This window comes from Lissotriton vulgaris, chromosome 8, assembly GCF_964263255.1.
Source record: "Lissotriton vulgaris chromosome 8, aLisVul1.2, whole genome shotgun sequence".
Classification (NCBI taxonomy): Eukaryota; Metazoa; Chordata; class Amphibia; order Caudata; family Salamandridae; genus Lissotriton; species Lissotriton vulgaris.
Window position 1 is genome coordinate 1169798248 of NC_141696.1, and position 27967 is coordinate 1169826214.

The window sequence follows — 27967 nt, forward strand, 5'->3', positions numbered from 1 at the left end:
ATTGGTCTGTAGTTCTTAGGGTATTGCGTGGCTTCTGCCATCGTCGGTGTCATGCGGCCTTTTTGGACGCAGCTTGAGAACACGTCTGTCATCGTGGGCCTGAGTAGAGGTAGGAATTGCTTGTAGAATCTCGCGTGAAACTATCTGGGTCTGGGGCTTTGTTGTCTTTGAAACTGCCTACTGCCTTCTCTATTTCGTCGCCTGTGATTTCTGATTCTAATGTTTCTCGCTGGGCTTCAGTGAGTTCGGGCGTTGTGATATGTTCTAGGAGTGCCTTCCCTCCGTCACTGACTAAGGTGGGGTCTTTTATGTAGAGCTACTCATAGAAGTCTTTAAATACATGGAGTATTTCCTTGTTTGCAGTCTGGGATTTTTTTTTTTATCTGTGACTGCTGCTACTGAGTGTTGCTTCTGCTTGCTGCTTGCTTCTGCTTGCTTTTGCATGGCTTATATTTTAAAATGTTATTCCGGTTTGCATTTTGCATCCCATCTCCCATGGCTAATAGCTAATAGTTTAAAATGTTATCCCGGTTTGCATTTTGCATCCCATCTCCCATGGCTAATAGTTTAAAATGTTATCCTTGTTTGCATTTTGCATTCCATCTCCCATGGCTAATAGTTTAAAATGTTATCCCGGTTTGCATACGTCTTGTTAATAAAGTAACCCCCATGGTTGATATTTTAAAATTTGCATCCCATCTCCCACATCTTGTTAAAAAAGTAATTTGCATAATCCCGTGACGTCATCATGTCGTGCTGTCCTCTTCTGTGGTCTCTGTCATCGTACGTGCTTGTGCATCCCATCTGAAAATGTTATCCCGGTTTGCATTTTGCATCCCATCTCCCATGGCTAATACTTTAAAATGTTTGCATACCTCTTGCTAATAAAGTAACTCCCATGGCTAATCATGTTGTGCTACATTTGCATCCCATCTCCCACGTCTTGTTAATCCTCGTTGTGATCGGTGCACGCATCTGTCATCTCCCATGTCATGGCAGCACCCCTGTGGCTATTGGTATGACATCACCGCATGATGTTGAAATCTCCCATGTCATCTGACATCTCGGCACTGTGCGATCTTGGCACTCTGCGTTTTATTGAATACAAGTGATCTCCCATGTCATCTGTCATCTCGGCACAGTCCTCTAAGTGGCAGGCATTAATAATTTTTATTGAGATCTACATCTCAGCACTCCGCATTTTATTGAATACAAGTGGCACGCATCAATAATTTTTATTGAGATCTCCTGATCTCCCATCTCATCTGATACAAGTGATCTCCCATCTCATCTGATACAAGTGATCTCCCATCTCATCAGTCATACATCTCGGCACTCGTGCATTGTCATGGCTTGCGATGTTAATGTGAATGAGCATTAGTAGCATGCGTTCTAAAACCATGCGATGTAATGCCTCCTGCGATGTTAAAGTCGCGTTGCGATGGCAGAGCGTGAAAGCACCGTCGTTGTAATGGGTGCTTCCCGTAAAAACCATAGTTTAAACTCCTGCTTTGAGAAAACACACACTGGTGTCATTGGACATCATTTTAGCGTTATCACAAACAAGAGGTACAGGGGCTTGGTAGGTCCAGCATACAGGCCCCAAGTAGATATTGCAAATACAAAGGTATGCAGTTCCTAAGGGGTGTGGAAGGGCAGGGGGAGAAAGGGAAATAGTTGTAAGGTGTTCCTGATCTAGAATGGGGACTGAGAATGGAATTGCTCAAATAAGGAGCAAGGGCCCTCACACACCCCAAAGGGTATCATACCTCATCATAGGGCAGATCATTGTTGGGATGGTACTGCAATACCAAACAGGCCCCCCACAGGGGGACTGTTTGCCGGAGGTCTTCTCTGGTTGCTGACGTGAAGCTGAAGAGTGGTGTGGGGGCGTATGTGTAGTGAGTAGAACTGTGAAACAAAAAGTGCAAGTTAAAAATAGCTAGGGGATTCCAAAACCAATTTTATTCACTGGATTCCTCTGCTACTAATAAAAACAATTGACAATCAAAGTTGTGGCTGGCGAGGAAAATGATACCTGCTGCAGCTCCGAATACCAAGGGCGAGGCTAGACGAGCCCGCCCCCCGGCCCACGCACCCCATTCGCTGAGAGTAGCCGGTCGACCACCCTATGGGAGGTGACCGGGTGGAGGAAGTCCTTCCGGGTGGCCAGCGGTGACGCATTTCCGGCGCGGGCGGGGTCAGAGGCCGTGACCTATTTAGGTCACAATCGCAACTCGGTCGGCCTCTTTCAGGATTGCGTGGGCCTGTATGATCCCAAGGAAATGTTGGGGCAATGGCATCAGGGCTAGGGTTTTGAACGTATCAGTGAGACGTCTGAATAGTGAGTTGGCAAAGTTGTGCTCAGCGAAGGGCCGCTTGCTGCACTTACCCCATAAGATGATTTCTGGCCCGGCTATGTTTCACCATGATGGAGTGCACTTGTCGGACATTGGCATGGACGCATGGATTAATGGAATCTGGTCTTTTGTGCTGCATCTGCTGGAAGGGGGGAAGGGCGACGGACCTATGGCCCCTAGTCGCCCTTGTGGCGGAAAAGAGGCATTGGAACACTGATCTAGATAGATGGCATAGACGGGAGTCCACCTTGAGCACTCCCTTAGGCCAGCACTGAGGGGAGAGAAGGTAAGCTCTCCACAGGGGGATGGAGACCACCGGTTGGGGAGGCTAGGGCGACAGGTACGAGCCTCCTGGGTCCCTGGGCAACCTGGTGGAGGAGTGGTGGTGCCCTGGAAATGGCGGACAAGGTTACGAGGGCTGGGGCCCATCACTCTGTGACGCAGGTGGGTTGCACCTTGCGTGGGCATCGCTTCCTGGGGAGAGCCTAGCCAGAGGGCCTCTTGGTGCTGGGGGGATAATGACATTCTGTGTGAAGATTAATAATGATAATGTACAGTTTTAATTTTGTGTTCTGATTTGGAAGTTTTTAATAACGCTTTGATAATTATGCAACGTCATGTTTATGTGTGTTGATATTAAACATGGCCGTTTTTTACACCCACCTAAATCTCAAGTTTTAATTAATGGGTGGGTGATGTGAGGGCGTGGAGCATGCTGGGGGATCCGGTCCCTATACCAAGGGCGAGGCTAGATGAGCCCGCCTTTAGGGGCCGGCCCCCCGGCCCACGCACCCTATTCGCTGAGAGTAGCCGGTCGACCACCCTATGGGAGGTGACCGGGTGGAGGAAGTCCTTCCGGGTGGCCAGCGGTGACGCATTTCCAGCGCGGGCGGGGTCAGAGGCCGTGACCTATTTAGGTCACAATCGCAACTCGGTCGGCCCCTTTCCTTGCCTGCGTCGTGACCTGCTCGCACCTACTGCCCTCTTGCCCCCAGGCTCGGTAGCCTGTTTTCTTTAAACTCCCACCCACCCGTCCCTTAGCTAAGTAGTTCAAAGGGGTGTGGCGGAAAAGAGACATTGGAACACTGATCTAGATAGATGGCATAGGCGGGAGTCCACCTTGAGCACTCCCTTAGGCCAGCACTGAGGGGAGAGAAGGTAAGCTCTCCACAGGGGGATGGAGACCACCGGTTGGGGAGGCTAGGGCGACAGGTACGAGCCTCCTGGGTCCCTGGGCAACCTGGTGGAGGAGTGGTGGTGCCCTGGAAATGGCGGACAAGGTTACGAGGGCTGGGGCCCATCACTCTGTGACGCAGGTGGGTTGCACCTCGCGTGGGCATCGCTTCCTGGGGAGAGCCTAGCCAGAGGGCCTCTTGGTGCTGGGGGGATAATGACATTCTGTGTGAAGATTAATAATGATAATGTACAGTTTTAATTTTGTGTTCTGATTTGGAAGTTTTTAATAACGTTTTTTTAATTATGCAACGTCATGTTTATGTGTGTTGATATTAAACATGGCCGTTTTTTACACCCACCTAAATCTCAAGTTTTAATTAATGGGTGGGTGATGGGAGGGCGTGGAGCATGCTGGGGGATCCGGTCCCTATAGTGTGTGTAGGGTGGAGTTGGCCGACATGTTTCGTGCCCTAATTCGTCCAATAGTATCTATGGCACTTCTTCAGGACTGGGAGATCCTCATCTACTCTAATGGGGAAGGTCAAGAATGTGGAGCGAAAAATCACGTTCCTTGTAATCTGGACCGAATCGTAGTCCTGTGTGAAAGTGTGAAAGAAATAAAAGTCCACCTTCTGGACAACACCTAGATGAGGATAACGATATGACCCCAACCGAAATGTCCTCGAAACTCGCTCATTGGCGAGGGAAAAGCAACTCCAAACGAGGTGCTCCACGGCGAGACCTACCCACAGCCGGACATCAGCGGGGATCATTTTAGTGATCATTATTGGTGTGCTGAGGTATAGAATTATAAATCATGGTCCACAGCTTTGCCTTTTCAAAATGAGTACAGCTGGCCGTCCCTAACCAAACTTTCAATGTCAATGCATTAGTTTGCGGCACCTTTGATGTAACATTAAGCAGGTGTGAAGTCGGAGAGAACCACTCATCTGATTAGATAAACACATGCATACATGCCAAAAAACCTGATTCAGGCGGGAGAACAACGATATATTAGGCCCAAAATAGCTTTATTTTAGTTCTCTCCTACCTAAAATCTCCTCAACCTCAAGGTAAGTCAATGGCGAAAATCAATTCCCCTCGATTTTATTTTTTTAATCTCCCTCATGCCAGGTTCAAAATGCTGGAATGTAGGCACGTGCATGGAAGGCTCCAGCCTCGATGTCGTGTCCTTTGATGGTGCTTGAGGTGGCGCGCACCTGTGATTTCTCCTGTTTTTATTTGAACGTAATTATAAAGCAGTCCCAGAGGAGCAAAGTGGTGGGAAGAACTGTCAGGGTCGGGCGAGGGAGGATTAAAACCATTAACACCGCTCAGCCCGCTGAGGCGTCGCCTTTCATGTGGACACGAAACCTTTCTTCATCGTGTGTTTTTTCTCTTCCCAGGCTGAAGGAAATCCAGATGAGCGAGTATGACGCAACCACGTACGAGAGGTTCTCGGGAGCTGTCCGGCGGCAGGTGCAGTCGCTGCGTGTGATCCTCGACAGCCTGCAGGTAATCCTCGAAGCGTCGCGAGCCCCGCCCCGTAGGTGGCGGGCTTCGGGGCCTGTGGGGGAGGATGCAAGGATTAGGGAGGCGGGGCCGGGCAGGGGACCAGGGTTCGAGCTCATGCCTGGTGTTTGTAAGAGGTTCGTTTGTCACACATCAGTGTTGCACGCAAGCGCCTGGAAACACGAAAATAAGTGTGATCGCAGCAGCATTTCAAGTATTACGATGGCAACATTTTGCAGGTGCTCCTCCATTCTTTTTGCATAATCTATGTTGCGTTGGCAATTAGCAATTTCTGAAAATATTTGCAAGTATGATTTCAAAGTCAGTTTGTTCAGATATTTTCGTTGTCGGTTGTAGGAACGTGTTGTTTGATTTATTGGATTGTTTTGCAATGTTTTCATTACTCTGCTCGGGTTTTAAGACTCTTTGAGGATTATACTAATGCATCACCAAGCCCTGGAAACCCCCAGGAGTGTAAAGTGTCTTTGCTTTAAGCTGTTTAGCAATAGCAGAGAGTATTAGACCAGTCCCTCCTTGTGGATCAGTGTCTTTCTAACACCTGGGATGTCTCACTAACACCAAAGCTGCCCTAAGGGCTGCATATATCCCTAAAATATTCAATTTATTGGATGTTCTGTTGCTCAGCTATTTCCATTTCTTACAACGAACTGGAATGGGAATTCTGATTTTCTTTCGATTATATTAGTGACGATAACGACATAGCTGTCATGTCTTCAGTTGACTTATGTGTGATCTTCCCACGTGTGCAGTCTTTATGTGTGACACTTTGACACGTTATTGTGCGTGAATTACACCCTTTTGCCATAGGTGATGGTGTAAAAGGGGAAAACTTGGCTTTTCAACAGCTAACTTTCCTTTTTAAACTGTTCTCCCATTTTTTTCTTTACCAAGCTCAGTTATCACCGCCAAGACACCTTCGGGTATACGCTGCGCTATATATGTTTTTTTAACATAACATAACTTTAACGATTTGCAGCCCCCTGAAACCATCAAACACAGGTGATGTGGATTTTGGCTTATCAGACCTGATCCTGTGAGCCACAGAGAGTTCACAAATGTAACCTGGGAGCCTTTCTTGTAAATTCCAAATCTCTTCCCCTTCTTCTCTCCCCTCCATTGCCCCTCAATCCTTCTATGCCTCTTTTTGTTTCTCTCCCTCATGCCCAAACTCCTTGTTTCATTCTTTCCTCCACTTCAACCCCTCCTCCGTTTCTCTCTTGCCTCTCCATTTGTTTGCCCATTTCACTTTTTCAATTTTCCCATCTCGTTTTGTCTGTTCTCTCCTCTCACTCCCCTCCTACCTTTATTTCTCTCACTGTCTGTCACCTCACTCTTCCGGTTGTCTTTACTCCCTTTCTTCTAACTCTTCTCCGTTGTCTATATGTAAGCCTTTATTAGGACAATTAATACAAATGTATACAGTAACACAATTCAATTCTAAAAGAGACAAATGTAAAATCAGTAGTAATAAAAAATAATCTAAAATAATGCCGGCAGATTGATTTTGTACAGAGTGGGGCTGGTTCTTATGAATACAGCGAGGAGTATGGCTCAATGGTTAGAGCGGCAGACCCTGATGCAGAGGTCTGGCCCGGGACCAGGGTTCAATTCCCGACGCGGCAGGGTCTTGGGCTCATTTTTCTGCGGACTCGATAATTCTCGCCTCGGCGCGTACTCTAATCATGGGGTCCCACGCTGCAACTCTGGGCAATAGCTTGCTTAATCTCCTCAACGGCCCCTACAACACTGGGATGCCTGGCTTCACCTTGGGGGTGCCCAGGAGGGGCATCTCACAGGGAGAGCCAGGAAGTGTTCCACAGCGTTATACAGCGCCGGGACGCCCCGGTGATGGGCAGCTGTGCGCTTTACAAGTATCCTACATTTTACAAGTATCCTACACAAGCTTAGCCCCTATTGTGCAGGGATAGCCGAAAAGTTCATGGCATCGTGCACAGTTTTTACGAATTTACCAAACCAGGCAAATGTCCACCAGTCTGTTAGTGCTTAGGCAATAAATTCAGGACTCTTTACAAGTGTAACTTCAGTGGTTTAAAAATACGTGTCCGTCGTCTACCTCATTCTCTCTAACTCTTTTACCGCCTCCCTTTCTCTCTTCCGCTCGGCTCTCTCAAAAACCCGTGTCTCTTCTTTTACTCACCTTTTATTTTAATTTTATTTTATTTAATGCGATTTTATATAGCGCGAACATTACCCGAAGGTGTCAGAGTGCTTTACATAAGAACCAGTTGCAATGCATAAGGACTTAGGATTACATGAGTTACATAAAAGATACAAACAGAAAACATTGCAAATGTACAAGTTGTAAAGTCACACAAGGAAGAGGCACAAACAGAAAAAAATTGCAAAGGTACAAGTTGTAGAGTCACACAAGGAAGAGATACAAACAGAAAAAAAATTATTGCAAATGTACAAGTTGTAAAGTCACTCAAGGAAGAGATACAAATGTATAAACTCTAAGAGTCACATAGGAATGGTAGAGAGTAAAAAGGTATACTACATAGACTATTGGTTAGCGTTATCTCTATATACATATATATTATACATATATATACAAATAGTAGATTTTCTCAGGTCAAGACCCAAAAAACTAGGAGAGCAGAGTTCTATTAAGTGGGGTCGGAGGGGGGATGCAGTCACAGCACCAAGGGAGGGCAGTAGAATGTCTGCTGTTTCGCAAGATGGTGGACCAAGGACAAGAGCGATAACAGGAGACGGTCCCAAAATGGCGGGGCACACACGTGTTTCCAGTCCAAAAGTTACGAGTGTCAAGTCCAAATAAAACCAGGGAGCCGAACCAACGGAGGAAGAACAAGAAGGGGAAAGGAGCCAGACAGACAAAAGGGGGATAGGCGGTCTCCGAAGCACAGCCGTGCCGTCCATGTGCACAGGTCCCGGGCAGCAGTGGCAACAGTGTTCAATCCATTCTCCCAGGTTGGAGGGAGATCGACACAGGCTCCAGGGCAGCAGTCTAGAGAACGGGACGCCGCAGAGTCCGAGCCAGAGGGGGCGCCTCGTCTCATCTGCTCTCTACTCTCATGCTCCTCCTTTTATCCCTCCTTCTTCCACTCACACCCTTCTTTCTCACTCTCCTCCACTGTCCCAAATCCTGGGCACTCCTGTACATATGTAGTGTTCCTGTCTCTTTTAATTTAAAAGTGTGTCTGTTATTTAAAGTTTAGTTTCTAAACAGTCCTTTATCATGTGTGACACCTTATTCTAGTTCTGGATTTTTATTCTACATCATGTTGCATTTTGGGACTCGTAGTTTCCAGTAGCTGCTGCTACCAGATGGGAGGCTGTGGGGCGGTGGTGGGGGGGATGAAGAAAACAAAAAAGAACTTACCTGAAACGGTTGGCTGCTGCCTCTCCTCCGTCTTCGTCATCCTGTCTCCAGTCTTGGCCGGCATCAGGAAGCCCCCGGGCAGATTGACTCCCTTGAACCAATCACACTCTGCAATGCTGTGTTGTGATTGGTCTGAGCACTGTGGTTCGGCGCTCAGATGGGGACAGGGAACCTGTGCATGTTCCTAACCAGGCTGTGTATTTCAGCCCGGTGGATAACATGTAAAATGCGCATGACTGAAGAGGGCAGGCTAAGCAGTCATGAACACTTAGGGAGTGAAAACCACTCCTCGCTCTGCTCTGGCCAGCCCCGCCACTGCCTGCAGTAATAAAAATAAAATGATGATAATGTTACGTTATTATTTTATTTTTCCTATTAAGCAGTTAGACGAGGCTCCTCCGCAGCCGTCACTGGTAGTTTCACATTTTGAGTTTCATTTAACCCCTTCCCTGCGGGGCTTATTCCCCCACGGTGTGGGGGTGAGTGCGGCGCCGCGGTGCTTGTGACGAGACCAGGCCGTCATGAGTCTCGGTGGAGCTGTGCTCATGACCGCCTGGTCTCATCACGACCCCGCCCACTCATTAATTCTCCCGCACAGAATTAACCACACGTGGGCAGAGCGGCGGCGTTATGACGAGACCAGTCCGTCATGAGCACAGCTCAACCGTGACTCATGACGGCCTGGTCTCGTCATGAGCGCACAAGTGGTTAAATTACCTAATCTGCAAGTGATGTTTGCTAAAAAGCTGTTGTGAGAACTGGCAAAAGGTGTTAAACATGACACATACATTGGCACCAATGACAAGTGAAATACCTTACTTAAGTTTGTGAGGGAGTTAGCTGAGCTGATTGCTCTAAGGCTAAGGTGCTTGTGCGACCTCCCAGGGTATCCTTTGCAAATTCTGACAGTGACAGACCATCTCTGATAATGTACTGTTGTTTGGATATTATTATGGGGCCAGCTACTGGCGTTCTAGCTGGCACAGACTGGAAAATTGGGGCAGAAGGTTGCATGCTGAGTGGGAGCGAGGCAGTCCACATCCCCAGCAGAGAGACTGAGCAGCATGAACAATGTACATGTTCAGGAGCAACTGCTTCTGAGCACTGCCATCAAAAACAAAGGAAAGACCAAAGTCTGAGAGGGGGAGAGCAGAGGTATAAATCATGACAGTGCTGAGAGCCCTCTGAGCTAGCAAAAAAACAGCCCGCCGCAGCCAATCCAAAGTGAGGAGAGGAAAATAAACTGTGTGGGTGGGTTGAGGCTGGGATTCCTGTGGCCACTGAGCATGCAAAAATGAGAATCAAGGGATCAGATTGGAAACTGGAGAGTTTCGTGGCTGTTGGGACAGTTAGATATGTGTGCCTCCAGGAGCCTGAGAGGCTGAATGTGTGCTCTGAGACATGTAGAGAAAATAGTGAGATTTCAGGCATGTGTGATCCATGGGCTCTTCTGTTTGTTTGAAGTATAAAACCACCAATGTTAGATTGTTTAATTGTGCACAGTAATTTTCATCTAGCAGCAGATGAGTAAAGGTCGTGAAAGCATCTATGTGAAAACTATGGGCCTTCAGAATTTGCTATTTAGTACTATGTTCTAAAACCTTATGAGGATACGAAAAAACAATGCTTCCCTTTTTCAATGGTGATTTAAGGTGGTAGCAATAAAGAATATATTTTCTCAGATGCAGCTTACCAAGGGCTAGAAAACAGGGATACCTGAGTCCGGAGACGCGATAGGGTCGGCAGGCTACAAGTGAAGGCGTGGCTTGTTTGCTTGCTGCAGAGCTAGCCACCTGCATAAACTAGTCTCCAGAGGGTCGAGTCATGATCTTTAAATCTTTTACAGTCTTGTGACTAGTCTTGTGTAGTTCACGAAGTGGGGCTTTGCCGGGCTTTAAGTGGGAAAAAAAACTGGGGGTGCTCTAAAAGGGGCGTGGCAAATTTCTTAAAAGTGTGGCCTATCCGAGCAGGGGCGTGGTCTAAATCAAGATAACTAGCATTGTGTGCTTAAGAAAATCATGAAGACGCATCCAGCAAAGGATAATAAAATAGGCAAAAAGGTATATTTATTAAGTATAAGCCATAAAATACCAAACACATATATCTGGTTAGGTATTGAAAAACGGCCATAATTAGGGTGAAGTGAGGCCCATTAATCAATACCCCTGGCCCCGGTGTTCCTGAAGTCACGTCACGTTTGGTAGTTACGCCCTTGGACCCAGAGCTATTTTCAAATAAATAGTAACGCTAGAGCTTTACAGGAAGCTTCAATCAAAGTATACATGGCTCGTTGTTAAATATAAGCGACGTACAATATAACCATCACTATAAATTATACTAATATGCCATTACTAATATTGTAGTCAATTACAAATTCACTGATATTATAGAATAAGACATAAACCCAAGGTACTGGGTTCTAGGACCTAGTTTGTGTTTGTTGGCTACTGGCCACTATGGTCAGACGTCAGCCAAAGAGAAAAGATAATGTCTTTTCTGAGTCCCCTCACTCACCAGGGTTTCCCCACGGTGACATGCTTCATCATTGGGGCCATCCCAGCTCTCTACGAACTGGGGCGTGCTACGACTTGCGAAGTTACTTAGGAGCACTAATTGAAGGACTATGTGTTGTGCAATGTGAGGTGGAGTGGGTGTTGGTGATTTAAAAATACCGTTCTAGTGGGCCTCAAATAATGTTTATTCCTGCTCCTAGGTGGGTATGGTTAAAAATGGGGTAGACACTGTGTACCAAACTATAATGGGAAAGGAATCAGTGTGCGGTCGACATGTTTCGAGCTTCCCCTAGCTCTTCCTCAGGACCACACAGAAACCAGCCCTGTGTATGCCACTCCTAATTTATCCTAATTGGGAAATAAACATAAACAAACAATAATGTACGCTGCTACTAATAAAAGCATGCGTTTAAATACATACGATTTCTAATTCTCTTAGTATATTTGTCACTGTGCCTAATAGCACTTCATGGTCACGGCGGGTGGCGGTGCCTCCTATAAACAATCTTTATACTCGGAGACGCCGCGCCCCAGAACACCTTTTCTGCTTTCCTGCCGGACCGCATCACCAACACCCACTCCACCTCACATTTCACAACACATAGTCAGTCCTTCAATAAGTGCTCCTACGTAACTTCGCAAGTCGTAGCACGCCCCAGTTCGTAGAGAGCTAAGATGACCCCAATGATGAAGCATGTCACCATGGGGAAACCCTGGTGAGTGAGGGGACTCAGAAAAGAAAAGTTTCTTTTATCTTTGGCTGACGTCTGACCATAGTGGCCAGTAGCCAACAAACACGAACTAGGTCCTAGAACCCAGTACCTTGGGTTTATGTCTTATGATATGTTCGGGAAGGGCGACCTAGTCCTAATCCTCCTTCTCCCCCATTTGTTGTACTGATATTATAGAACACAGGTGCGGTTAATGCTGCAAGAAGGATGTAAAATACTTACATATACCACAATAAAGTACAGCAGCAAATTATAATGGTACAGCGTCCTTTGAGTGCGCACATACATTCTGCTGCATATACATTACTGCCGCGCACCACACACCCTAACCCTGTAGAGGGCGCTTCTTTTTCACAATTTATATTTTCACCGAACGCGACACCACTGCCAACATCTACAGAGTCCTTTCATCCCCCTACCGCGCCCGGGCATCGCTCGTTGTCGGTATTTAAAAGCAGCCACCCTCCTCATATCCGCTTATACCAGTTGTCTAGGGCTTGCGTGGATTTCCCGCCGTTCGGGAGGTGACTGAAAAGTATAAGGGACAGTTAACTGTGCGGACTCGGGGGGACTGGGAAACCAGTGGCGTTCAATATTTGCTTTGATTTCCCTTCGGAGGGCTGTTCAATCTTTTCTAAGCATACGCAGTTCTTTCTATGAGGGTGCTTTACCACCGCATATATAAATCAATAAACATAACAAGTCAGCATTGGCAGTGAGAGTGTTTTGAAAAAGATGAATGGTGCTTTGCGGCGGAATGAGAAAGCTGCGGGGAAGGGGATTAAAAAAACGGGCATTTAAATACTCACGTTGCAGGCTTGCAGGCTGGGAGGGCAAGTCTTGTGTGGCTTCAGAAGGATCCTGGCTGAGTCGGTTCTAATGCGGAGGCAGGGTCCCGACGGTGCTGGTAGGGCTGGGGAGGCATCAGGAAGGTAAGTTTCCTTTTCACTGCTGCTAGATTCTGTTGTAGACCCTCGTCCCTCGCTTGCTTTAAGGCAGAGCAGGGTCACACTGGTTGCTGGAGAAATCTTGTTGCAGGCCGTAAAAACAGGGTTGTGCCGGTTCTAACCAGCTGTTGTTTTGCCTATGGCTGGCAAGATGACGTAGGTGGCGCTGCGTGTTCAAAGAGAAGGGAAATCCCGAGGAAAGTGTCTCTCTTCAAAGGATTTCCCTTCCTGCTACAATGATGTCACACCTTGAGCAGTGCGCGTGCATGCCCACCCGAAACACCAAACAAAAACCGGGACGTCTGGTCACCCTACCTTTGAGGCCCGAAAATAGAGCCCCTAGAGACCCGTTTCGAGGCCCCCCCAAAGAAACTGGGGGTGCTCAAACCCCCACAGACCCCCCCCACTTAAAGCCCTGGTGCTTTGCCAGAAAACAACAGGCAAGCAAGGTGCTGCCCGGGAGCATGCGGAGACCGCAGCACTGAGTCGTCCTGCTGTTGCTTATTTAAAGAGAGGCTGTGCTGAGCAAGACCACGTGGTCAGGCGTACAGTCCAGAGAGGCACAGAGGAATGCCGGGATGGGCTTGGCTGGACTGATCCTAAGCCCAGGCCAACCTTTAGTTGTCACTGTTACTGTAAAACTGTTATCAATTAATTCATATAAAGCAGTTTTTGGCGGATGGCGGCATAGTGGCACGCTGCAGAACAAGCCCGCTTTAGCGCACTAGGTGGTTATTAGCGCAGCTGCCTTGTTGTGTGGTTCCTCATTGTAGGATTGTCCCAGGGGGGCTATAATCTGTGGCTAATGCATTTTAGTGCTGTGATGCGGACACCAGCAATAAAATGTGTTAGTCTAACCCCTGATGCGTGGAACTTGGCAGGGCTGTAACAGTAGACGCTTAGAGGTTAAATAGCACGCATTAGTCTTGCTTTCATTTGGGCCAGCAAATATTTCGTTTTATTTTTCAGTGTATTTAATTTGTCATGCTGATGCAAGTTGTCGGCAAATAATGAATGCTGTAGTCAAGTCTGGTCCAGGGGCAAGGCTAGTTGATTGTGCTAGCGCGCAAACCTGTCTTTCATAATCTTACCAACCGTACGCTAATGGCTCAGAACTGTAGCAAAGACTTTGGTTCTGCCTGATTGGCCCCGTCTCTCCTTCATGTCGACTCAAAATCAATAATCACAACTATAACATACTCAGTAAAAATGACAAACACAGGTCGAAGTTATAGAGGTTTATATAAAGGATTTTAAGGCAAAATACACAGGGTATGTCATTCTTAAGGTTAGAAACAAAGTGTGTAAATCATAAGCACAAAAAGAAGAAAGTAACGTTCTATAGAAAATCTGGTATAGACTTGCTTTGTAACAATGCGAAATTGGATTCGGTATTAACCAAGTCTGTGAATACCCATTCCACTTAGGGTCAAAAGTGCTGCTGCAATAAATGATGGACGGAATGATGTATGAATCAAACATTCACCCCCAGCCAAGAGATCTTGCTCACTGTGCTACTGGATTCTAGCTTGCCTGGCTGATGAGGGGTGTTAACCCAAAACCGGTAAAAAAAAACAAAAGATTCTTGTTTCTGGTCCAGGGAGGACTCAGCTTGGCAGTTTGGGCTAGAGTGTTCCCACGAGGAGCTGGGTCATGTCTGATTTGCATATGGCTGGTTCCAAACTCGGGTGGCGGAGTGAGCAAAAGACGATGGATTTACCAAAGATTGGAGGATGCATCCAGGGGATTCAAATCTGCACTGCCTGAAATAGTCACTACAATATGCAGAAGAACTCGTCAATGGTCCACGGCACACTGACCATACATTATAAAAAACGAATACACAAAACAAGAGGCAGCAGAAATGTAAATTTAGTTAAAACAGGTGATCACGAGTCTTGAGTGATGATGCAGAACTTTTCTTTAATATATACCTTTTTCTCTTATTCAGGCCTAAATGATACACATTACATTCCCCACATGAATAGAAGCCCTTGGGGCGTTTTAGCCAAGTGCCCTTGTCTTGGTCTAATGGTGCAGTGTAGCTTGGACATAAAAGTTCCCTGATCGTCTTACTTCTTTTGTACGTGATGAAGGGTTTGTCCTCAATTAAAGTCCCTACTCCCGATAGGTCCTTCAAAATTTACCAGTGTTTGTGTAGAATTTGAATACTAATAGGGCTGCTGAATGAACTAAGGAGAAGCATTACTGGGGCTGATACATCAAAGATGTTGTTATAATTTGGGCAACGAAACTTGGCAAAAAAACACCTCATGGGCTTCTATACATGTGGGGAATGTAATGTGTGCCATTTAGGCCTGAATAAGGAACAAGCATTTGCAATGCAATAGGTCTCGAATATGCGAGAGTTTAAGCTATTGGCATTGTAAATGACAATGCCTTTAATTTATATGTTTTGTTAGTTAACACATAAATAAAAGGCATTGTCATTTACAATGCCAATAGCTCAAACTCTTGTAAATGCAAGACTTATTGAAAAAAGCGGCTGCCATTGTCCCGGCTACTCGGAAAGTGTGAGCATGGATGGCGCGCTGAATGTTGCAGGAAAGAATTTTGTGCCTGCAGTAGGAGAAACATATTAAAGAAAATAGTGCTTACATACTAAAAAAGACGTACAGTGTAACAACTGAAGTAAAAGAGCCAGTTCTTATGGGACGTTACAAATGAACACAAGGCGGAACTTCGGCGGGACTAACAAGCCTATTAACAATCATAAGGCAGCATTTACGAAGGACAATGATAAATATGGGCGGAGAGTGTGCAGGGCTTCCATACCATACTCTAATACAGCACGCCGCAGAGCAGCGCATGCGCAGCCCAGTCTGGAGTAGTGGTAATTGCAAGGGTTTTTTTTTACTCTGTGCCTTTCGTGCACTAGAATTCATTGCAGGGGCTTTCTGCCTGACTGTGCTGCACTGCCTGTCTCCGAGGTACGATTTAGTGAACAACTTTATGACCTCAGCCTATCTCATGGTTATATGGGTTTGGACCTTAGCAGCGTCTGTGGTGCACTGGAGAAGTATGTGCCTGTAGTAGCTGTGTGTGGCACATGGTGCACTGGTGTAGCACTTAGCAGTCTCATGCATACTGGAGCAGTGACTGTCGGAGCTCTGCCTGGCTCAAGGTACACTGGTGCCGTGCTTAGCATGGTCCCATGCAGTAATCCTAGAACCATTTTCAGAGTTGTGGTGCTGCCATCAATGTTACATCAAAGACTTCATAGAGATGGTGAAAAATCCAAGCATCTCACGTAGAGCGAGTGTACCAAATAAGCCTCGCCCTTTCAGCATAAGAGTGGCAAGGGTGTGGTAAGTAGCGGTTGGCGGATTTTGGAGCACACCCTCGCAAATATATTACTAATGCATGGTGTGCAATTATTTACAGATGGCACATTTTCCATTGAAATGGCCAATACATTTGCACAGACATGCAGTTTTCCTGATAAAATTACACAGGGCACAATGATATATAATGTTGGGGTGTCAGCAAACATTATTTGCGCATCACCAACTAATTGTGTGAAAATAGTTTTTCCATCTCACTTCGAAATTACAGTATATTTTGAAATATTATTACAGTTCATTTAAAGGTATTTATATTCAAATTTAGTTGTGAGTTAGGGAAAAAATAAACATCCTACAGCCTTCCCTTTCATACTTCCTTCATACCAGCAAGATTGTCATATAGTTCACTTTACCAACTCTTCTAGATTTCCATTCAGGATTGTAAAGTAAACACTAAACTCCGTTTTTTTTTGTTTAACTCTGTTTTATTATTTTAGGTGCATCAGGCATAATACAATACATTGACCACTTGCTCTACCCAAATTCAAAAACCGAACCCTCCCCAGACAATAGTGAAGTACAAATGAAAGCGACCTGTGGGAGTAATAAGTCAGTGGAAGCATGTCAAGGCCAGGTATCAACAAACGGCGCACCCTAGCACCCCCGATAAAAAATAACCCCCTCCCCAAAACCACAACTGCCCCTTACCCAACCCCCATCCCTCCCCCGCCGGTGTGTTGCTTTGTTTGAAGAAGACGCATCAGTGAGCCGCAATCTATCTAAGTTATTTAGGACAAGTAAGTTCGTTACATTCCTTGGAGAGCAAAGCAAGGAAGGGCTGCCAGGTGGTGGTGAAGGAATTCCCGGATTGAGTAAGGGTCGCCTGAATCCGCTCCATACCCAATATATACCAAAGTCTATGGAGCCAGCCTGTATGTGTAGGTCGCCTCGTGGTGCCCCAAAGCGAGAGAATATGCTGGACCGCTGCCCCCATTGCCAAGCCCATTTGAGTTCCTCTAATCGACTTTAGTGGAAAGGTAAGTACGTTTGGGAGTCCTAGTAGTGTATAGGCTGGAGAGCGGGGAATCTCGGTGTCGAAGTGTGTATTATTATCGTCCAAAACGAGGGAGGAGCTACGCGGGCATCCAAGATGGTCGCGTGAGCAGAGGGCTCCCGGGACCCGCGCTGCCCTCCTGCGACTATCCTCGAAATATCCTGACTCTTATTATGGGCTTTTGAAGATCTACTCTTGCTGACCTCGATATCCTTTCAAGAATCGAAATCGGATGTCGGGAGCCGATTTTATATCAACTTCATCTTTCTGGCCCGCCCCCGATCGAGACCAGGGACTCTGCTGCTTTGGTGGGCCAAGGAGTAAGTCAACAACAACGGCCTTAGGGACATCCTCCCAGCCGGCCTCATTGTCACTTTCAGTTTCGATTTCTCCTCGATCCCTGGATTGACTATTCCATTCGGTTTGGCTCCCACGTCGGTGTAGCTTCGATCCGCTGATCTGTCCTGCCATATCCCGCTACCCCTGCTTCATCCCTAGACTCGCATTCCACAGTATTGGCCTGAAATTCTGATTTGGTATCTCAATAGCATCGGCCATTTTCACCAGGTCCAGAGGCCCCCTTCGGGGCACGGCTTCCAATATGGCTTCCAAACCTGAGTTCGAGAGGCGCAGGATGAAGACGCCGACTCGTGGGGGACCTATCCAGACTAATGTGATGGACCGCTATACACAACCGAAGGGTTCCCCCGGCGGTACCGGTCGTACTCTTGCGGACCTCAGGACGGACTCTGCCGCGCCATCGGAGGTTTCGCTCCAGGACCTAATGAGTGCCATCACTGGGATGAAGGCTGATATGGGCTACAATATGAGGCTCTCACCTCCAAGATCGATACGGTGGCTGTTGATGTCACACTTATCAGAGAGGATCTGGCTAAGACAAATGAGAGGGTCAAGGCTTTGGATTTAAAGACCTCCAGCCTCGTCACTGACATGGCGGATGCACAGTCGGAGATTGGTAACCTGCGATCATCGCACGACCTGATGGCCCGACGACTGGACGAATATGAAAATAGGGCCCGGCGGAACAACATTCGCTTGGTGGGAGTGCCGGAAAATCAAGACGACATCACTGTTGACCTTCTTGTGGAGGATCTGATCCTCAACCACCTTGCTCCTGCCGGACTCAGCAAATTCTTTGCGGTGGAACGAGCTCATCGCTTTCCGGGTGGGAAGACTAAACCAGGAGCCCCCCGAGGCCTATTATTGCACGGCTTTTCCATTTTCAGGACAGAGACGCTATCCTTCAGGCCTCTCGTGGTCGTGGCCCACTGAAGTTCGACAATAGTACTGTCAACATCTACCCGGATTTTACTCCTCAAGTCCAGCGACAAAGGATGGGGGTTCAGGGAGTGAAGAGGCGCTCGCGGGACTTGGGCCTCAAGTATGCGATGTTGTTTCCAGCTCGACTACGCATCGAATATGAGGAGCGAACATTTTTCTTTGATCGACCAGACTGCGCTAGTGACTGGCTTGACTCATTGCCGAAAGAGACGATCTGAGCGGACACCCCGGTGGAGCAGAGGGGGGTGCATCGGCCCAGGAGTGACATTGTGGCTCTCGACGTCTGGTTTCTTGTTACTATTTCTCAGCTGAGTTATGCCATTTGCTTTTTATTGTTAGGTTTGAGCCCGAGGGTGGTTCGGGTGTGGGTTGACTCTTTTCCTCCTCCGGGGTTCTTTGTGTGGTGGAGTTATGAGAGGGCGACAGGCACACTGCAATTTGGGGTGGCTTTTTAGTCGTACGCAGGGGTGCAGGGTGGGGGGTGTTGTAACGGGGGGTTGTTGGGGGGTGGGGGGAGGACTTATTTTTGTTACTGTATTTGTTTTTTTCACATGGCACTGTGCGCTTTGCTCTTATCATTCTGTAGTTGGGTTCTGGGGAGAGAGGGCTGCTGTCCTTTACCGGGATGGGGGGTGGTGAGTTGAAGTTGCTGTCCTGGAACGTTAACGGTCTGGGGGATAAGATAAAACGTGGCGTTGTTTCCCAGTTCCTCCGACGCCAGTCCCCTGACATTGCTTTGTTACAGGAGACCCATTTGATAGGGAATGCTTGCCGGGCCTTGGATAGACGTGGTTATAAACTGGTTGCTCATGCTGGGTTCACCTCCGGTTCCAGAGAGGTTGACATACTGGTTAGATCCTCTCTACCCCTTGAAATAGATGATATAACACTTGATGATAGGGGTCGATATGCTGCCATCTCGGGGAGGTGGTAGGGTAAGATGCTCTCAATAGTTAATGTATACGTTCCCCCGGGTCTCCAGGCCACTATCTATGCTGACCTTGGTCGGCTTTTGTTGAGGCTTCCTGATGGTCTCCTTATGCTTGGGGGGGATTTTAATTCTGTGGTCTCTGGTAACCTTGATCGATACCCCCCCAGAGTCTTACCGAAATCCCAGATGTGGCTTTCTGAACTGTTGGAAACCTTTGGATTGGTGGATGTTTGGAGGCTGCTACACCCTTCGAACTTGCAATATACGTTCCATTCTGGAGCCCACGGTAGTCTTTCTAGAATCTATTATTTCCTAATGCCGTCGGCCCACTCTCCCTCTGTGCGGGAGGTCCGTCACCTCCCAAGGGGCATTTCTGATCATTCCCCCCTGTGCCTAAGGGTAGCGGTTGGGGTAGGTATTGAGGGCAGAATTGCTCCTATCAATCCTTGGTACTTGCGAAACCCCAAGACGCGCTCTGAGCTGGTCAAGGCCATTGATTGCTATTTTGATGAAATGTGGGGTCTGTCTCCTCTTCTGTTTCCCTATGGGAGGCTTTCAAAACTGTTATTCGGGGTTATTCATTGTCGTTGATTGCTACTACTAAGAAGGCCAAGCATGAAGAATTGTTGCGTCTCGAGGATGAAATAACTGTACTTGAAAGTGAATTGGGTGGAAATGATACTCCTGCGGCTTTGCACTCCCTAACTTTGAAACAGGCGGACTACAGAGCCCTGGTGACAGACGCGGCCAAAGTCATGAATCGAGACCAGCTGGGTAGACTCTATGATGTGGGTGATAAGGCGAGTAAGCTTATTGCGTGGTTGGACAAGTCTGAGAGAGCGAATCGAGTTGTTCCGGTGATTGAAAAGTTGAATGGGGATTGTGTGTCTGACCCGATTGGGATTGTTGATTGCTTTGTAGACCACTTTCAGACGGTCTATGCCTCCGTAAGTGATAGAGACGAGTGCGATTCTCGTTTGCTCCTGCGTGATATCGCGCTACCCTGCCTCTCTGATGAAGACAGAGCCTTGATGGATGCGCCCATAACATTGGATGAGGTCGCTGGTGCCATTCGTGCCCTTCGATCCGGTAAGGCCATGGGGCCCAATGGTTTGCCTATTGAGCTCTACAAATTGCGGCCTGATAAAATGGCGCCATATTTGAGAAATATGTTTCTCGAGGCCTTCGAAACTGGCCTCCTTCCTATTGACCAGCGCCTGGCCACTATCGTTGTCATCCACAAGGAAGGTAAACCGCGTGATCGATGCGCTTCCTACAGACCCATTTCACTGCTTAATGCTGAGCCCAAGATACTGGCCAAATTACTGGCTACTCGTCTGATTAAGGTGATCGGCGACTTGATCCATCCGGATCAATCCGGTTTCATCCCGCATCGAAACACCGCCCTTAATCTTAGGAGGCTCCATGGAGTTCTCGCGAGAGCTGGAACTCTGACTGAATCGGCCATTTTGGCCTCCCTTGATGCCACCATGGCTTTTGATACCATCGAATGGCCTGATCTCTGGGCTGCTCTCTCCAAGTTTGGTTTCGGCTCTAATTTTATTGCCTGGGCTAAGCTCCTTTACGAACGGCCGCTAGCCCAAGTGGTGGTGAATGGCAGGGTGTCTGGTTCTTTTGCACTTGGGCGTGGCACCCGACAGGGTTGTCCACTGTCTCCGTTGCTTTTTGCCCTCGCTATGGAACCGTTAGCCGAGTGGCTTCGCTGGGAGCCCTCGATTAGGGGCATCCACTGGGCCCCTGACTTTGAAGACCGTGTCTCGCTATATGCAGACGACATTCTTCTTATCTCACCTCACCCCGGAAGTCTCTTAATGTGCTTTTTGATGTTCTCACCTCCTTCGGGAAGAACTCGGGTCTTGTTATTAACTGGACCAAATCCCGTGTTTATGTTCTGGCCGGAGATCTCCCTCCGTTGCCCCGTAGATTCCCGATTCAGGTGGTTGAGACTGGTTTTAAGTACCTGGGGATTTATGTCTCCTTGGATTCCACCGTCCGCTACGACCGTAACCTTCAGGCTCCTCTCCAGCGGCTTAAACTTGACGTTTCACGGTGGCGTCGCTTGCCCCTCTCTCCATTGGGGCGTGCGACTCTCTTTAAGATGATGTCGCTCCCTAGGTTTTTGTACGCACTTCAGAATTTTTTTGATCCCATACCTTCCGGGTATTTTCGTGAGGTTGAGAGCCTTCAGAGACAATTGATTTGGGACGGGCGTGCTCGTATCTCCTTACCCAAACTCACTTTGCCGTGGTACGACGGCGGCATCGCCCTCCCTGACATTAGACGCTACTTCTGGGCCTCGCAGCTGTGCGCGGTTAATCACTTAACCTACGCCCCTGGTCCTGCTCCCGCCTTTGCAATGGATAAGCATCTCCTGCCAGGTGGGAATTTTAACAGGGCGCTATATTCTAAGGCGCCATTTAACGCCCTGACTGGCCCTACGAAAAGAGCTGTGCGAGTGTGGCGAGACGCGAATGCTGCTATGGGATGGGGCGATAGGTTAACTCTAATGACACCGTTGTATGACTCTGATAGGCTGGGCAATCTGTGGAGAACGAAAGGATTTGATAAATGGGACATGATTGGTATTAGCAAGGTGGAGGATCTCTGGTCCAAGGGTAGTGGTAAGACTTTTGAGGCGCTCAAAATAGAATACGAGCTTGACGACAAGGAGCACTTCAGGTACTTTCAAGTGCGGCATTCCTTGACCTCCGTCTTCCCCCCGGGGACGGTGATTCCCCAATCCTCGCCGCTAGAGGATCGCATCCTTGATGGCCACGTGCCGGACAGTACTATCTCCCTGATCTACAAAAAACGAATCAATAACAGGGCTGATCTTCTTGTGCGACTCAGGGCTTCGTGGACTGCTGATGGCTTGGAACTCGATGATGAGGATTGGCAAATGGCTGTCTCCTCCCCTAAGGAGGTGGCCATTCCTGCCCGCCTACGCTTTGTACAGTTGAAGATCCTCCATCGAGTATATGTGACTTGTACGCATCTGGTGCGAATGGGTTATTCCATTGATGGGTTATGCAAGCGCGGCTGCGGTATGAGTGGTACCTTCCTGCATATCATTTGGGAGTGTCCTGAGGTGTCTGCCTTCTGGTCTAGAGTGCATGCGATTATGGAAAGGGTCACTGGGGTCTCTCTATTGCCTGAGGCCCGACGATGCCTTCTTAATGTTTGGGAACCGACGGACTATACTGCGGCCCAGACTTTTTGGGCGACTCTTGGTAACATGGTTGCCAAGAGGGATATTGCACAACTCTGCGGTTCCCATAGACCACCCAAGATAACGGCTTGGTAGGAGAACATGGACTGGTGCATGTTCAGGGAAAAGACGGTCTATGTGGCTCGGGGCCGACCTAAGAAATGGGGCAGAATTTGGTCCCAATGGAATGCTTACCGTGGGAATATTTGTACCCCTCCACAGGACTACACCATTGATATTCCACTGTCCCCTTAGTTGACGTTCCGGACGTTTGTCTGTAAAAATATGTATTCATCGAGCTGCTCGCCACCCTTCAACCCGAGACATGTGCTTCATTATTGTATGATACTTGGATTCTTTGCCCTCTCCTCTAGAGCCCCTGCAATTGACTTTTGCCATGTGTTTATATGTTTTTATGTTGTTCGTTTAATTCATCAAAAGTTTAAAAATGAAGCCTATTACGCTTATCCTTGATTCTACGTACTGCACATGGAAACACTGCGGGGAGTTTACCCGCCCATGCAAGATGGGCGCTTCATTGTATGATGTTATATTGCTGAATGTCATAGCGGCCGGCCCATTGGGTTGTAGGCAGACAGCTGTGTATTGTGCATAAAGAAAATAAAGGTTTAAAAAAATAAAATAAAATATCGTCCAAAACTACCCTCCAAAAGTCCGCCATCTCATCGCACTCCCACAGCAGGTGAGTCAGTGTCCCTATCTCGCCGCATCCCCTCCAGCATGTGGGGTTACGTTTTGGGTTACTTTTATGCAGTAGGGCTGGTGTTAAGTACCTATAAGATGTAACTTTAACTGCTGACTCCCTACTTGCCGTGTTCCTAGCGGTATGATGGGCCCTGTAATATATGTCCTTCCATTCTTTGTCTGTAAGACTTCTCCCTAACTCAGACTCCCATCTTCTCTGACCAGCAGAGCGCGAGGGAAGTAGAAGTGGACTGATCATTTTATAGAGATCAGTGATTGCTTGTTTGTCAGATGTTTTCGTGACTAGCCATTTCTCAAAGGCTGTGAGTCGCCGGCCTACCAGCGGTTGTATGTCTGGTTGCAACAGCCAATGTCTAATCTGGAAGTATTGATACCGCCGCAGAGCATTCAGAGAATACCTCTCCGCTAGGGCATCAAACGGAATAAAGTCGTCCAAGTCGAACTGGTGTCCCGCGGATTTGCAGTCTGAACTCCTCCACTGACTAAAGGCATGTGGCTCCATCCCCGGTGGGAAGGCAGGGTTATCAAAGAGCGGTGTAATCGGTGAGGGGAAAGTGGTGAGGCCCCCGCGTACTGCCACTGCATCCCAAACTTTGAGGATTGAATGGGTGATAGGCGTCTTCCTAAGGTATGTCGACCTGTCCGACCGTTTTAAAAAAGGGACCTTCCAAAGTGACATTTGGGCCATGGCTCTGTCCTGGAATAACCACCTCTTCTCTGACTCCAGGCGATTCCATTCCAGGAGACAACGGAGCTGAGTCGCCTGGAAATACCGCATCAAGTCGGGAATCCCAAACCCCACTCCCGTGGAGCGCGCCGAGCAAGGTCTCTATAGATCTGTGGGCGCTTCCCAGCCCAGATAAACTGCTGTATCGCATCTTGTGATTTCTTTAGCATGCATATATCGGGGGAGTCACCGGAATGGTTTGAAACACATAGAGGACCTTTGGGAGCAAGGACATCTTAACCGCCGCAGCGCGCCCCAGTAAGGAAAGCGGCTGTTGCCTCCATCTCTTCAGGTCTCCCGTAATTTGGGAATGCAAAGCCAAGTAGTTCTGTTCGACTGTCTGCACGGTGCTTGGTGTCAAGGTAATTTCCAGGTAAGGGATCGATGTCTGAGAAGACAGATCCCCAAAGGTTCGAAGGCCCCCATCTAACTTACGGGCATTGCAGCCCAAGGGGAGGATCATGGACTTCCCTATATTCATTTTGAACCCCGACACCTTCCCAAAGGCTTCCATTTCAGCCAAGAAAGCAGGCACGGACTGAGTGGGGTTGTCCAGAGCCGCCAAGATGTTGTCAGCGTAGAGGCTGATCGCCCTCGAAAGTGATTCCAGAAAAACTTGATTTGTCCCGTACTCGTTGCGAAATGGCTCTATGTAGAGTGCAAATAGTAAGGGCGATAGTGGGCACCCTTGTCTGGTGCATCATCGGATGTCAAAGGGTTGCGAGCCAACGCCATTAACGTGAATCACTGCGTGGGGCGCGTCGTTGCCTGCTGGCGATCCATGCCCGAAAACGATCTCCGATCCCAAAGTGTGCCAGGGTCTTGTCTAAAAATCCCCAATCCACCCTGTCGAACGCTTTCTCCGCGTTGACAGAGAGTAGGGCCGCGTCGGTCTTGTTGAAGTGAGCCTTATCAAGGACATTTAAAAGACGTTTGGTGTTATCACTGCACTATCTAGTAGGGATGAATCACGATTGATCAGGCTCTATAATCCCTGGTAGGCATGGTCTCAGTCTCGTCGCAAGAATACCTGTGAAAAGTTTTAGATCTAGATTGAGCAAAGAGATGGGTCTATAGGCGGCGCACTGTGTGACATCCTAGCCAGGTTTAGGTAATACTATGATGTCGGCAGCAAGCATGTCTGAGGGGACGGAGCCCGGCCCCTGAAAGGAGTTAAAGAGCTTAGTGTGGAGGGGTGCTAGCAAGGGGCAAAAAGTCTTATAAAAACCGGCGGAAAAGTCGTCCGGCCATGGTGCTTTCAGAGGCTTGGTGCGCGCTATCACGGAGATCACTTCCTCCGTCCGTATTGGGGCATCTAAGGAAGACGCATTCGCCGCAGTAAGTGCCGTGACCGCCACCTCGCTAAGATAAGCGTCTCCCTCAGAGTCTAAAGAGTACTCCGTGCTGTAGAGAGAGGCATAAAATGCCCGAAAGGCGTCTGCTATTTGATCATCCTCTTGAAGCATTTGCCCCCCCGGACCCTGAACATTGGTGATCCTAGACCTGTGGACTCTAGCTCTAAGCTTGCTCACTAAGAGGCGCCCGGTTTTATCGCCACCCACATAATACGTGTGCCGCAGGCACAAAGCAGCATACTCTGCGCAATCTAAATCAAGGCCTGCAACCTGCGCTCTAGCCGCCTTTAATTGCTGCCATATCCTAGGAAAAGGGGGTGGTGATGAACAGAGTGTCTGAATTAAGCAGACCACTCTTACCCAGTCCAAAGATCAGGGCTTGATCCATCACCGTTATTTATCTCACTGAACCATCCCAGCTCAGAACCTGGCTATATGCAAATCAGTCTGTCCCTGGCCCAGTGCATCATGGGAACAGGGCAGACTAAACTACCAAGCCAATTCTTCACCAGAAAGGAGACAAGCTACCGGGGACCAGTTTCTGGCATTTCAGCCTTCTTCGGCCCGGCTTGCTTGAATCCTGATGGTGCAGTGAGAAAGGGACTCATGTCTGAGTATACCCTGCCACACCTATGGTGGCTAAAAACGATTCAGAAAAGGGGGTGGTGATGAACAGAGTGTCTGAATTAAGCAGACCACTCTTACCCAGTCCAAAGATCAGGGCTTGATCCATCACCGTTATTTATCTCACTGCACCATCCCAGCTCAGAACCTGGCTATATGCAAATCAGTCTGTCCCTGGCCCAGTGCATCATGGGAACAGGGCAGACTAAACTACCAAGCCAATTCTTCACCAGAAAGGAGACAAGCTACCGGGGACCGGTTTCTGGCATTTCAGCCTTCTTCGGCCCGGCTTGCTTGAATCCTGATGGTGCAGTGAGAAAGGGACTCATGTCTGAGTATACCCTGCCACACCTATGGTGGCCAAATACGATTCAGAAAAGGGGGTGGTGATGAACAGAGTGTCTGAATTAAGCAGACCACTCTTACCCAGTCCAAAGATCAGGGCTTGATCCATCACCGTTATTTATCTCACTGCACCATCCCAGCTCAGAACCTGGCTATATGCAAATCAGTCTGTCCCTGGCCCAGTGCATCATGGGAACAGGGCAGACTAAACTACCAAGCCAATTCTTCACCAGAAAGGAGACAAGCTACCGGTTTCTGGCATTTCAGCCTTCTTCGGCCCAGCTTGCTTGAATCCTGATGGTGCAGTGAGAAAGGGACTCATGTCTGAGTATACCCTGCCACACCTATGGTGGCCAAAAACGATTCAGAAAAGGGGGTGGTGATGAACAGAGTGTCTGAATTAAGCAGACCACTCTTACCCAGTCCAAAGATCAGGGCTTGATCCATCACCGTTATTTATCTCACTGCACCATCCCAGCTCAGAACCTGGCTATATGCAAATCAGTCTGTCCCTGGCCCAGTGCATCATGGGAACAGGGCAGACTAAACTACCAAGCCAATTCTTCACCAGAAAGGAGACAAGCTACCGGGGACCGGTTTCTGGCATTTCAGCCTTCTTCGGCCCGGCTTGCTTGAATCCTGATGGTGCAGTGAGAAAGGGACTCATGTCTGAGTATACCCTGCCACACCTATGGTGGCCAAAAACGATTCAGAAAAGGGGGTGGTGATGAACAGAGTGTCTGAATTAAGCAGACCACTCTTACCCAGTCCAAAGATCAGGGCTTGATCCATCACCGTTATTTATCTCACTGCACCATCCCAGCTCAGAACCTGGCTATATGCAAATCAGTCTGTCCCTGGCCCAGTGCATCATGGGAACAGGGCAGACTAAACTACCAAGCCAATTCTTCACCAGAAAGGAGACAAGCTACCGGGGACCGGTTTCTGGCATTTCAGCCTTCTTCGGCCCGGCTTGCTTGAATCCTGATGGTGCAGTGAGAAAGGGACTCATGTCTGAGTATACCCTGCCACACCTATGGTGGCCAAAAACGATTCAGAAAAGGGGGTGGTGATGAACAGAGTGTCTGAATTAAGCAGACCACTCTTACCCAGTCCAAAGATCAGGGACTGGGTAAGAGTGGTCTGCTTAATTCAGACACTCTGTTCATCACCACCCCCTTTTCTGAATCATTTTTGTCCACCATAAGCGTGGAAGGGTATACTCAGATGTGAGTCCCTAGCTCATTGCACCATCAGGATTCAAGCAAGCCGGGCGGAAGACGGCTGAAATGCCAGAAACCGGTCCCCGGTAGCTTGTTTCCTTCCCAGTATAAGAATTGGCTTGGTAGTTTGGTCTGCCCTGTTCCCATGATGCACTGGGCCAAGGTCAGACTAATTTGCATATAGCCAAGTCCTGAGCTGGGATGGTGCAGTGAGCTAAAAAACGGTGATGGATCAAGCCCTGATCTTTGGACTGGGTAAGAGTGGTCTGCTTAATTCAGACACTCTGTTCATCACCACCCCCTTTTCTGAGCCATATCCTAGGGGCCCCTGTGCGGCTGTGTACCCTCTCCAGTTCCGCCACCTACGCCGAGAGCGACTCCCTTCTATCCCTGCAGTCCCTGGCCTCCGACACTGCTATGCTATGAGGTCTCCACGTACCACTGCTTTGAGCGCAGTCACTGGGACATCTGGAGTGTCGTTAAGTTGAAGATACTCAGTGATGCGTGTTTGCAATTGCTGTG

At 48.2% G+C, this 27967-nt stretch overlaps 1 protein-coding gene across 1 annotated transcript in view; it reads left to right on the forward strand.

The window, feature by feature from the left end:
• The window catches only part of VWA8 (von Willebrand factor A domain containing 8), a 1363176-nt gene that overhangs the window by 1218987 nt on the left and 116222 nt on the right, over nt 1-27967 (forward strand). Inside the window, exon 40 of the mRNA XM_086935029.1 lies at nt 4943-5051. Coding sequence (XP_086791155.1) covers nt 4943-5051 — 109 coding nt within the window. The remainder of the gene's footprint in view (nt 1-4942; nt 5052-27967) is intronic.